Here is a 13710-nt window from a genome sequence, read left to right as displayed (position 1 = left end):
ACATGGACTAAATGGAGGGACTGGACCAATTTGTATCAGGTAATAAATTAAATCCATAGGCTTGCGACATCATCTTGAAGATTAAAAGTAAGGGACAGATTAAAAGTAAAGGACCTAATGATGTAAGTTTCTTTATTAAATATGTAAAGAGCATTCCAGAGTGGGTCCAAAGATGTTGGTTTGTGTTTCTCTCAGGGTGGGAGCCCTTTATTGAGCCGTGGCCATGTTCAGTGTCTTGGCAACAAGAGGCTTCGAGCCGCCTGCAGCCCTCCCGCCTGAAGCTGGAGGTGAAGGCCAAGCCACGCCTGGACATCAACATCACCTCTGTGCTCATAGGTATGTGGGAATATTCCCTGAGAGCAGCACTCTGCTTTTCACTGCTGAAAATGACTGACATCTCTAATTATTAAAGTGCTGTTGGCATCCTGTGGAGAAAGTGGGATTGGCCCAAGTCCCTCCATGCTTTGCAGGATGCTCTTCCAGGTGTGTGTTTAGGCAGCCTATGTTCTATCAGATGTTGTGAAAATGTAAAGATGTGATCTGCATGTGTTAGAGGTTAGAAGGAATTCTTTCTCTGGTCATATGAATTCTATCAAGTTTGTATGGGATTTGAAATTTATTTTTAATCAGAAAGAGGCTTTCATCTAAAGTTTTCATAGGACTTAACAATATTTTGATAAGCTCATCATTTTTCAGTACGTTGACAGGTGTAGTGGAGAGCTACTCATTTCAGTTCTTCAGTCTCTGAGCACTTGAGCTGTCAATGATCCACCTTTGGAAATCAAAATATTTTGTCCATCAGTAACTCCAATTCCATGTGAGCCTCTGAATTGTGGAGCTCCACTTGTGTGCCTTTCCCAGGAACATTGTTGCTCATTCAGAATTATTTGGTGGGCACAATAAAAGAAATGCCAGCAGCTGAGCTTGTAGATGTAAGAGAAAAGCCTTTGTTGGTCTTTCTCTCCCAAGGAGGGGTTGGCAGAAAGAGGGGGAGCCAAGGTGGCAGGAGGAGAAGCAAATCAATGATTCCTAAGATGGTGCTTTTTAAAAGCAGTGATAGTAAGTGGTGAGGCTGGTTTGTGATTAATACTGTGCCAGAGGACTCAATTGGTGTCTTGATATTTATGCAGGAATGTGTATGTGCCTCTTAAAATGAAGCAAACCCCAAAACCCCTAGGAAGTTAACAGTTTCTAACATGAAAATATTTAAGGTTAATTGCCTCAGCAGGGAGGGCTCTTAGATTGACATAGCAGTATCTTAAGAACATGAAATTCCACTGACAGTTTTTTTTAAAAATAAAATCTTAGGGATATATATTTTTATAAGACACTGCTGTGATTTTATGAGCTGTTGTTTGTCTTTAACTTAAGTGACTCAAAGAAAAAGCAGCAAAATGAAACTTCTGCTGTTAAAGTGGAGTAACTTTGAGTGTGATGAATTTAACACACTTTTCAATGACTTTGTTTACTGCCACCTTGAAGACATTGGCTGTCTGTGCTTACATTCCTCCAGAGCAATACAAATGTACCAAGCAGTCCTGGATGGAAGATTACTGTAAACAGGACAAAGAAGTGAATGTAATCAGCTCAGAAGACTGGATGGGTTCTTCAGTGGATCCCCCATGTTTTGGGCAGAGTATGTTGGTCATTAATCACACTTTATTTGAAACAGACCTGACACACAGGGTCATCTGTCTAATGTATTACAAACATAAGTGTTTTGACTTCACAGAATACAGTGATTTGTTAGATATGTTTGGCAAAGAAAAAAGACAAAAAAGCTGTTTTCTGTTCAGTTATGTTCAATTATTTTACAACAAAAAGCTTTCTGGGTGCTTAGCTTGGAGTAAGAGCTTTGCACTGCTAGTTCTGCTTCCTTTCTGTCTGCCACTCTCAGTTCATGAGAAGAATTAAATCAGAGTGTTGATTTTTGGCTGTATGCAGTTCAGAGAGAATCCTTTTCTTTCTGCACCCCAAAGACCTAAATAAATTAATTTCTGGAAAAAATTACTGTATCCTTTGTGAAATAATCACCCAAGCAATAGCTCTTTCCAGCTTATTTTCTCCCAAAGTTCCTCCTGGAAGGAACTTTGTCAATCAAATACCAGCTTAATATAAGCAAACAAGTAGAGACTAATAATTGCATGATGTGTATCTTCCCTTTGTGCATGCAGGGGAAGATTTACCTGTGTTTGTGTGATTTTCTTACCTGCTGACTTTGTCTTTCCTGTCTGCCAGGCCTTCCTCTTGTCTACCTTAGAACTAGGAGTACAGCCAGTTTGACTAACCTAGAGCATCAGATCTATGCTAGAGGTACTGTACTGTAAAGCACACAGACAACAAAAGGTGGTTTTCTGTTCTGGAAGGCTCTTGCACAATAAATATTGTGCTGTATGTGGGACTTGCTGGTAGATTGGCCTCTATATTTAAAGATAATCAAACCCAAAAAACCCTCAAGCCAAATAATAAAACAGCTATTTTTGTTTTAGTCTGCTGAATTTAGTGTTTCATCCTGTCATTCTCTGGGTTCTTCAGGAAAGAATGGAGAAATAAACCCAAAGAAGGAAAACTGTCTTTGTGAGGAAGGTTATGTGAATTGTTGACTATTCGGTGTCCCTCTTCTAGATTTTTTTACAACTAAAAATTTTTACAATTTATTTTTTTTACAATTAAAAATTGTGTAATAATATCACAATATTTAATTTATATTCTAAAAATATCCACCATTATGTTCAATTTACATATTTATGCTTAATTTAGCATATTTATATACTTAAAAATTACTGAAAACTAACTTTGAGATGCTTCAGAAGCACAGGCTGTTTTCAGTAAGCTTTAGAAGGTAAAGCATTCCTAATAAATAATTTGTTAATTTGTTTGGATTCTATTTGACAGGACAGGTTTTGGGGCAAAACCATGCAGGATAAAGTAAGATTTTTCATTTTTTGACATTATAGAAGACAAAGAGCATACTTCTTAAATACATAGCCCTATGGAAAAGTTAATGGATGGGAGGACAGAATTTTCTAGAAATCTACATCTGTTTCCTGTTCAAGTGCCATTAGAAATATTTTCTCTGAGCTTAAAGAAAAAACAAAATGGAAAATTTTCAGTTGATTTTTATAAAATATTTTCTGAGATTTTTTCCCCCAAAAATCAAACAAGCAGCAAAAGATCTAATATTTATTGTTTGGCTTTTAGTAGGGGTTGCAGCTAAATTACTAAACTAATTATTAAAAAATCCTCCTGGTAATGAGTCTTCTTTTTTTAGGCAGTAGTCTCAAAATGCAGCTTTTGCATTTCTTTTGAAAACCAGGCCATAGTCCCAAAAATCCTTTTTTTGAAGTCTCCAAAGATAAGCTGGCAATAGATTAAACACCAGAGTAAAAGTTCATTTGGCATCTGATTTTGTAGAACCTGGGATAGCCAAAACATTATATAAACTGAAACTCAACACTAGAAACATGTATTTGCTTTTGGCAAAAATCAGAGTTTTAATTTTCAAGGATTTCATCTTCTTGCTGTTTAATTGGAAATAACTTTCTCTGTAAGCTTAAGATCAGATTTAAATCTCCATGGGCAATGTGAGGGTACATAGGGATTTGTTGATCTGACAGAAAGTCATCTGTCATGATCTGTAACTCCTTCAGAAACTTTCCTGCCCTCCCCACATCTCCCCTGCTTGCCTCTGGAAACCTTTTGGAATTACTTCAAATCGGGCCTGGGGAAGAGATTTCTGTCTTGCCTTTTGTTTCAGCAGCTGATTTATTGTGTGTGCCTTCTTTCCACTTCCTTCATGCTAAACATGTTGTGTATTGAGGTAGCAGCCATTTATCTTCCTTTTAAAGTAGATTACTGGACTTTGACAGGGGTTTTACTGTGTCCAAACTCAGTAAGTATTTTCACAGATTTCATGCACTGCAGTGTGGAAAATGAGAGTAGCATTTGTGTGCCTGTTAAAAATTTGTGCTTAGAAAAAGTTGAACATGGGAGAAGTATCTTCTTCTGGTGTTTTGCTGTCCCAGCAGTTTAACAACACCAGATTGCCTTTGTTTTCTTTCAAATTATTTTCCACATTTCAGCAGTATCCTTCATTTTAAAGGATCCTTCAGGATCCTTCAATATCCTTCAGTATTCTTTATTTTAAAGCCTGTTTCAGTAGGCTTTAAAAATAGGAAAATTTTTATTTGTTCAGGCTTTGAGAATAAAAGTCCCTTTAAAGGGAATACTGGCTAACCCTGTATTTGTCACATTAAATACAGCATAAATCCTAATTAGAAGTGAATGTGTGTTTAGTATTTCATGAGGATGTACATAAAAGGTTTCTGATTATGCTTGGGTTTTTAGTTAGATTAGTTTTTAGTTAGATTTTCTACATGTTAGGTGTAACTGAAGGCATAGTATTTATAAGACTTGATATAAAGAACCAGAACAATGTATAGATTAAGCTCAGTTCAAGGGGGATTGATGTAGGGGAAGAATGCCTGTTAGTTTTGTACCATTTCTGTAGCACTTACGAACTGTAAAAGCTTTGCAGATAATCTGATGTCCTGTTTCTTTGTAGTTAGTGCAGGTTGTGGTTCTCCAGCCACTGTATCTCATCCCACATAAAGATCTGATGAATGTTTTCCACGGGCAGTCAGACAGTCTGTGTTGTGTTTTGTAGCTGAAATGAAGACCCCAAAGCGCAGGCAGCCGTTTGTCCCCTTTGCTCTGAGGAATCACACTGGCTGCACTCTCTGGTTTGCCACCCTCACCACAACCCCAACCAGGTAAGGAGCTCTTTGGGGATCCCTTCAAACACATTTGTCTGGCTCCTCTTCCATGGCAGCCAATCTCTGTTGTTGTCAGTGCTTTTGTTTTGCAGACACATATAGCCAACTCCCAGTTTTGCTCAGTTAAGAGCCTCTTCTCTGACACAGAGATATTTTTATTATTAAACAAAAATGAATTTTTTTCAAGAGATGTAGCAGAATGTGGAAACCAGTCAAGCACATTCATGGTGTTAATGTGTTCACATGTGCTCATGGTGTGAATGAGGACTGAGGCAAACTTAAAAAGCACTTGCAGCTTGAAGTATTTATTGTATTTGTGGGGAATGCCCCAATGAAGGCAGGAATGATGAATCTGACTCTGTGTTCCCAGAAGGTTAATTTGTTACTTTGTAATTTTATATTATATTAAAGAACACTATACTAAAGAATACAGAATGGATATTTACAGAATGCTAAAAAGATAATAATGAAAACTTGTGACTCTTTGCAGAGTCCTAACACAGCTTGGCCCCAAGTGGCCAAAGAGTCAAAACAACTCACACCAGAATGCAATGAAATAATCTCCAAACACAATCCACATAAGCAAAACAGAGGAGAAGCAAATGAAATAAGAGTTGTTTTCATTTTCTCTGAGGTTTCTCAGCTTCCCAGGAGAAAAATCCTGGGTGAAAGGATTTTTTTCAGAGAATGTGAATTCCACAAGATGTCATTTTGTGAAATGCTGTGATTCTCTTCCCAGGGCTGCGCTGTCTCATAGTGGGAGTCCAGGTGTTGTTCCTGAGGAAAACGGGACGCTGCTGGGTGATGCCCATAATGTCAGTGAATGGCAAGAGGTTATCACTGGGGAAGAGGTTCCGTTTGAGTTTGAAACCAGAGGGAAACTCAGACACAGGTGAAGGGACCAGGCCATGAGATGTTCTGACACTCTCCTATATGGAACTCACAGGTTCACAGTTGTGAGGGCACTGGCAGGTGTCACATTAAAAGTGGATTTCTGTATAATTTACTCTTAATGTTTAGTTTCTATTTTTAATACTCTTGTAATGAGTGAAATTATAATTTCTCTGGTAAGGCAGCAACTATTGCTGTTGTGGCAGCTATTCCTGTATGTGAGTTGGATCATTATGAGCTTTTAGAAAGACTTGGGGGCCTCAGTTACAAATCAATGTCCTTTATTTTAAAGGACTACTAGGTCGGTGTTGGCTGTTATCAGAGGTAAGAACTAGAGCTTGTTAACAAATATGTAGCATGCTTTTATTTTTTAATGTGTATGTTCCTTAGGAAAGAAACATAAACATAAAACCAGGTCCATCTATCCATGAAATGGGAAAACTCTTGGGATTTTTTAATGCTTCAGTAAGATTCTTTAAATAGAATCCAGAGGATGTTTGTGGTTTTAAGTGTTTGGTATTTAGTCTGTATAATAATGCATAATAATAATTTAACATGATCTAACCTGGCAGGCACACACATGACCTAAGGATCCATCAGCTGCAAGTGAGAGTAAATGGCTGGGAAGAAGTGAGTCCAGTGTCTGTGGACAAAGTTGGAACATTTTTCCGATATGCTGCACCAGATAAGAATTCCTCCTCTTCTACTGTAAGTTCTGATTTTGAGTGTTTTAAAAGAATATGTAAATTTAGGAGTAATGATGCCTGCAAGATTTTGATCTAAAATACTGTAAGTTCTGATTTTGAGTGTTGTAAAAGAATCTGTAAATTAGGAATAACGATGTCTGCAGGATTTTGATCTCAAAGCATCTGCTGGATGAGATTTTCCTCTTTCCAGTGATCCTGGATTTGGAGAGCTTGGAGAAGCTGGGTTTTTAACTGTGTACCCAGAGCACAGGCAGAGCAGTCAGCAGTTAATCTGAGTTTGGCAGGCAGAACTTCCAGGGACAGGATGAATGTATTAATGACAGGCCTTGCACTCATGGAGACAGCTTTAAATCAGCCCAGCATTTCAGCAGCTACTTTCATTTCTTTTATTGCAGGAATGCTTTTCATGTATTTAATTTGCTTAGAATAAACAACACTGGCAATTTCCTGTAAGCCTAGAGATTGGTTTTTAAGTATGTGGCTCTGTAGACATAATATACTTGTCATGAAGGGAAAATGCAGTTGTAATAATGAGCAGGCTGGCATTTGGGGGAGGCTCAGTGATAAAAATGGTTTTGTGGATTTCAAGACCATGTTTTGAGACTAACTACTGGAAGTTGTTGAGCATTAGGCAAATAGGAGGTTGAGATCTTTGCAATATAAATCAGAATTAAATTTGATTTAATACTGCTGACAAGAGCCAGTGATCTCTTACTTGATTTTTCTGATGTTTTTATATTGAAGCATAGAAAGGATCATCTCTCTGTAATTTGAATATTGAAGGGAAAAGATGCAAATTATGAGATTATGATAAATTAATGAGAACTCCTGTTCAGCAGCATCTCCTGTAGACTTTTTCTTTACAACAAACCGTCCTTAAGCTTCATTTTTTGCAAAGCAATATTACAAACAGGCTCTGCTAATCCAGTTCTGACACGATTCCAAGTTGTACTGAAGATCAGAAACACAAAGTAATGAAAGCTTTTTCTTCTGTAGTAAAGTTCTGTGTTAAAGCTGAAAGCAGTATCTTAAAAGTTGAACTACTTTAACCTTCTTGTTTACTTTCCTCTCAGCTTGGAAGTCCAATAAGTAGAACAAATATAATACATCCACAAGTCTATGTGAGTATATATTTTCATTTTTTTGAGAGCTACTTAAGTAAGAGTAGGGAACATCTGCAAGTGAACTGGTTTTCCCATCCCTCTGGAACCTTTTCAATAGAAAGGAAAGGAAATTTGAGCAAACAAAATGAGAACAAATATTTATGATTTACCATTCCTCACCAGTATAAATGTTTGAAAAATGGGTCTTAAATTCCAGTAGATGAATTCTAACATGTAACACGTAGTAAATGTTGTTTTCAGGATCACAGTGGCAATGACTTTGTGTAATGTAAAAGGCAAAACACCACAGCAGAAGGGCAGCTATGAGTGAACAAAGCATGAGTATGTTAAGAAAGCTCCAACTTATTTTTCAGTTTTGACAGATAGGAATGAGTGACTGGTAATTATATGAGGCTTAGACTTCATGGATTTATTAAATAATATAAGAGTGAGATGATGTAGAAAGTTCATCTCTTAGGATCTGTATTGCTCTTAATTGAACTTGGATTATTTTGAGAAAGATAATGGAGTTAGTGGTAGGTGGAATTGCTTTTTCATAATTTTACTGTGCTTTGAGGGGAAGGAACAGGATTATAAACCACCATTATTAAACTATTTATACACCTGATAGTCACACATGGTTGGACTCAGTTGGCAAGTTTTTCTCCAGCAGTTAGTGCTTCATAATGGAGGTGTCCCTCTTCTAGATATATTCATTACCTGAGCTTTTTAATGCTTTTAAATATCTTCCAGTTTTCTTCATTGCCTCCAGTTCGTGTGGTGTTTGAGGTGACCATGGAGGGGAGTGCCCGGAAGGTGATAACGGTGCGCTCAGCCTTGATGCTGAAGAACAAGCTGGAAATCCCAATGGAGCTGAGGCTGGACAGTCCCTCTGCCCCTGACAGTAAGTGCTGCACTCCCCTGGGATGTTTTATGAAAAATCCCTTTACCAGGATTCCCTCTCCTGGGAAGCTTCAGCTTCTCCATGTTTTGTTCCTTTGGAATGCGAATTGGAGAATTGTTTACCCAGCATGTGAATGGTTTTTAATTAATGACCAGTCACAGCCAGCTGTGTCAGACTCTCTGTCATGAATTTTTATTTTTCATTCTTTGCTAGCCATCTGTCTCCTTTATCTTTCTTTAGTATAGTTTTAGTATATAGTTTTCATATAATGTAATACAATACAATATAATATTACAATACAAAACAATATGGATATAATACAATATAGTACAGTATAATATAGTATAGTATAATAATATATTATACTATATTATTATTAATATTATACTATATTATTATACTATATTAATATATATATAGTATAATAATATATTATTCTAACTATATTATATTATGTAGTATAATATAGTATAGTATAATATAGTATAGTATAATATAGTATAGTATAATAATAATATTATAGTATAGTATAATAATTAGCCTTCTGATAACTTGGAGTCAATTGTCATCTCTCACCTCATCCTGGGACCCTCACAGCACCACAACAATTAATAACCACACTGTGAGTCATACTGCTGTAGCATTCCTTATGTACTATAGGGAGTCCAGCTTTCTCCTCAAGAAGATTCACCATTGTCTGTAATGCTTCACACCAGCATAGATCTCCCTGGACAGGATATGGGTCATGCTAAGAAGAAGACAATCAACAAGAGATAGATTCCAGTAGGATTTTCAGTTGTTGTTCAGATAAAAAAGAAAAGCTGAGACTCTGTAAAGACTTAATCTTATTCCTGTATGTAGCAAAGTTGTCTCTTTAGCAGCATTCGGTTCGAAAAATATTTCCTTGGAGAAAAGTGGAAAAAAAAGTGTTTATTTAATAGGTAAAGCATTCACCTTTGGTGTTACCATGCAAAGATTTAGTGTAGAAATCTAATGATACTTGATAATGTACCCAAAAGGTTTGAAGAATGAGGTTTTTTAAACAAGCATTTTCACTGAAGAATTTCAGTACCAGCAAGTTTTTAGGCTGTTCAAGATTTACACACTGAAATCAGTCGGCTGCCAGATTGTTAATGGAGCTGAAAATAACAGGTTGGTTTTTGAAACATGCATAAAGCAGGAAGTGATTTACATTAAAATTAAACCTACTGCCCTAAAAATTTGAGACTTACTACTTCAAAATGTTATGGCTTTCAGTAGAGGAGCCTCTTTTGATGTGTGTGTTTTCTTCTCTGGTTGCAGAGCCTGTAGTGCTTCCAGCAGTGATGCCAGGAGATTCCTTTGCCATTCCATTACATCTCACATCCTGGCGTTTGCAGGCCAGGCCCAAAGGAATGGGATTCTTCTTCTCCAAGGCTCCCATTCACTGGACTAATGTGCAGAAGGCAGCAGAGGTGTGCAGCAGCAAGAGGGAGTGTCATTCCATGGAGTCTGAGAACAGCAGATTTTTCAGGTAATTAAAGCCTAGTTCTTTTTCTGTAAGCTCTGATAAATCCTGTGAAAGTAAATAACAGGAAAGAAAATGCTAGAGATGAAAGCTGCTGCAGTTTAGTGGGATGTTTTATTGGGTCTGTTGAATAGTGAGAAAGTGAAGTGTAGCTGCTCTGTTTCTGCAGGGCTCCTTGAAGCTCCTCTGGCAGTGCCTGTTAAACCTCTGACAATACAAAGCATGCTATGAATATTATTGTTCAAAAAAAGAAAATTCAGAAAATAGAATGTGAACTTGCATTAAACTAACTGCTCAGTCTCACTTAGGATAATGAGTGGTTTTCCAAAAGAGTGTTCACAAATATTCATTCTTTGTCCTTAGTGTCCTCTGCTCAGTTCTGAGGCCAATAATGTCTGCATAGTGAGGACTTAATGGAATTTTGTAGTTTTCTGTTACCATTGATTTAGGGCTGCTCTGAATTTAGGAAATACTAGGATAGGGATTATGGAAATTGTGTCAGGAAATGACCTTTGCCCACTATATAGCTATTTCTGTGTGTCAGTTTCATAGTTCATTTCTAATATGCTGTTTTTTAATGTATCACAAGGAGCAAAATAAACTTTTAATTATTTAAAATGAAGGTTTACCAACTCAATTTTTCACCTTAACTAATGAAAAACTGAAATGTCAAGTGGTTAGAGCAAAGATAGATCTACTGTGAAGGAGACATTCTGCATTTATGTTTAAGAACATGATTATAATTTACTCTAATGGTTAAAAATCTCTTTTTAGTAGCAGTTAAGAACATGCTTCTGCAAGTTTATGAAAGTTGGTTTTAAAGGTGGTAATCTCTAATAGCCATTTTCTTTAAGGTCTCTGAACAGACCAGTTTTTGGGGAACTAACTTTAGTCCTTGATAAAAATCAGAAAACTCATATTGTCTTAATGTCAGACATAAATATAAAATACCTTATAATAATCTACAAAGTGATTATGTGGAGAACAGCTCTAAATGCTGTTTTTCTTATTCATCCTGAAGTTTGAGCATCTTTGAGGACTTAGTGCAATACAGAAAGATGGAGTTTAATTGTTCTGTCAGATTCATTGACTCTCACACGTGTCTGCATTCCCAGGTTCTGTGTGGCTATAAAGAAAGAAAATTACCCAGATTACATGCCTTCCAGCATATTCTCTGACAGTGCTAAGCAGATTTTCAGGCAGCCTGGGCACACCATTTATCTGCTGCCAACTGTGGTGATCTGCAATCTGCTGCCCTGTGAGCTGGAGTTCTACGTGAAGGGTTTGCCCATCAGTGGGACACTGAAACCTGGCAAAGAGGCTGCCTTGCACACAGCTGACACAGCCCAGAACATCGAGCTGGGTAAGGCTCCTGCTCCTCTCTGTACCACCAGGAGACTTGTTCTGCGAGGCAGTATGGCACAGAATAGAAAAATAGAAAAATAGCAAGCATTTGAATGATTATTTCATTGGGTTGCATTACACAGCCCAGAATATTGGTAAGGCTGGGTAAGGCTCCTGCTCAGGGACCATTTGCTGCTCCTCTCTGTACCACCAGGGAACTTGTTCTGCAAGGAATTGTGGCACAGAAAGAATGGAAAAATAGAAAGCATTTCAGTTATTATTTCATTGGGTTGCAGAGCTTCTTATTTTTGATGAAGTGAAGGCATTGGGAAGAAACCAACCCAGTACTGCCATTGTTCCTGCTGGCTTTTCACTCCTGGTTTGTGCTCCTCTAAGCTGTCACTTAAAATGTTCCTTGTTCAGTTCTTATTTTCCTGAGAGTGGAAACTGGAGAGAACAGTGGTAAAGAGGGGAATAAATCAAATAAGCTCCTAATATTTTGGGTGGTTTTGCTCTTTTCTTTTTGACAGCAGTAATTGGTTTTGAGGGTGTATGTGGAGTTACTCAACACAGGCTAGACCAGTAATGCCTAAAGCAATAATTAGCCCTAAGCAGGGTCCCTTACAGAACTTGGTGTTTTTTTGAGGAATTTCTTCCTAAATTTAAGTCACAAACAGCAGAACTTCTTATTTTTAATGAAGTGAAGGCATTGGGAAAAAACCAACTCAGTATTTCCATTGTTACTCCTGGTTTGTCACTCCTGGTTTGTGCTCCTCTAAGCTGTCACATAAAATGTTCATTGTTCAGCTCTTGTTTTCCTGAGAGTGAAAACTGGAGAGAACATTGGTAAAAAGGGGAATAAGCTCCTCATATTGTGGGTGGTTTTCTTTGTTGTTTTTGACAGAAATAATTGTTGAGAGTATGTGAAGTTATTCAACACAGGCTAGACCTGTAATGCCTAAAGCAATAATTAGCCCTAAGCAGGGTCCCTTACAGAACTAGTTTTGGTGTTTGTGACTTAAATTGAGGAATTTCTTCATGAGATCAGAGTTTACCACACTGGGCAGATATAAAAGTTGATCAGGGTGAGCTCTTTGTAATATTTAAGAAGATCAAGTTATGAGAAACGCCAGCTTAAGTGCTTACCAAAACTCCTGTTTGAGTGGGTGATGCTTTACTTTGCTCTGCTTTTTGTTTCACAGGGGTATTGCTGGAGAACTTCCCAATCTGCAAAGAGCTGCTGATTCCCCCAGGCACCCAGAACTACATGGTGAGGATGCGGCTGTACGACGCCAACAAGCGCCTGCTCAACCTGACCATCCGCATCGTGTGCCGTGCCGAGGGCTCCCTCAAAATCCTCATCTCAGCTCCTTACTGGCTCATCAACAAAACAGGCACGTTCTCTTGCAATCAGCACCTGGGAAATAGGGGTTTCCTGCAGTATTCTGATTTGCTTTCTAACCAAATAAATGCTATTTAAGAGGAATAAAGGTTTTAAGAATTTATATTTTTAATAAAAATATAAACAGAGATTTATAATGTATTTATCATTTTACTATAACTATCATTATTTATTTATTTATTATTTATTTATTATATGTTTTATATACTTGTTATTATTTATATATCTATTATTTGTGTCACTATCATAATATTATCATTATATCATTTATTAGTAAGACATTTATCATGGCTTCAAATACTCATTTCAGCTCCATAGTGGTTAATGGAGCTGAAATGAGTATTTGAAGCTAATACTTGAGGTTAATCAACAAAACAGACACATTGTCTTGTAATCATCACATGGGAAATAAGGATTTCCTGGAGTATTTTGATTTGCTTTCTACCCAAATTCTTACAACCTTTATTCCTCTTAAATGCTACTTAAGAGGAATAAGGGTTGTAAGAATTTATATTATTAATATAAATATAAATGAGAGATTTTTCACGTAAGTATTTATCATTATACTATCATTAACATTATTTATTTATATATCTTATTAATTTATTATTTATTGTTTATATATTATTTATATCACTATCATTATATTATCATTATATCATTTATCATTAAGAGATTTATCATGGCTTCAAATACTAATTTCAGCTCCATATTAGTTAATCAGCAAAACAGGCAAGTTCTCTTGTAATCATCATGTGGAAAAGAAGGATATATATATATATATATATATATAAAATATATATTCTATATTTCTATTATATATATATAGAATATATAATCTGTTATATATATTCTATATTTCCTGTAGTATTTTGATTTGCTTTCTAGCCAAATAAAGCTTTTAAATGCTACTTAAGAGAAATAAAGGTTTTAAGAATATATATTTTTAATATAAATATAAAGATTTATCATGTAAGTATTTATCATTATACTATCATTAACATTATTTATTTATTATATATTATTTATTTTATTTGTTTATATTTATTATATACATTATTTATATCACTATCTTTA

The 13710-nt window shown here is 36.3% G+C and overlaps 1 protein-coding gene across 5 annotated transcripts in view; it reads left to right on the top strand.

Moving 5' to 3' along the window:
- Positions 1-13710, top strand: part of VPS13D (vacuolar protein sorting 13 homolog D) — a 102446-nt gene that overhangs the window by 35866 nt on the left and 52870 nt on the right. For 3 of the 5 annotated variants that reach the window (XM_059487300.1, XM_059487299.1, XM_059487303.1), the window contains 11 exons: positions 196-336; positions 1514-1636; positions 2239-2313; positions 4667-4772; positions 5515-5667; positions 6239-6374; positions 7447-7494; positions 8230-8380; positions 9683-9893; positions 11003-11250; positions 12434-12625. In XM_059487300.1, the coding sequence (XP_059343283.1) occupies positions 196-336; positions 1514-1636; positions 2239-2313; positions 4667-4772; positions 5515-5667; positions 6239-6374; positions 7447-7494; positions 8230-8380; positions 9683-9893; positions 11003-11250; positions 12434-12625 (1584 nt within the window). The remainder of the gene's footprint in view (positions 1-195; positions 337-1513; positions 1637-2238; positions 2314-4666; positions 4773-5514; positions 5668-6238; positions 6375-7446; positions 7495-8229; positions 8381-9682; positions 9894-11002; positions 11251-12433; positions 12626-13710) is intronic. The other 2 variants (XM_059487302.1, XM_059487301.1) reach the window with 1 other exon arrangement.

The sequence above is a fragment of the Ammospiza nelsoni genome, chromosome 22 (assembly GCF_027579445.1).
Source record: "Ammospiza nelsoni isolate bAmmNel1 chromosome 22, bAmmNel1.pri, whole genome shotgun sequence".
In the NCBI taxonomy this organism is placed as follows: domain Eukaryota; kingdom Metazoa; phylum Chordata; class Aves; order Passeriformes; family Passerellidae; genus Ammospiza; species Ammospiza nelsoni.
Note: the sequence above shows the minus strand (reverse complement) of the source record. Positions and strands in the feature narration are given on the sequence as shown.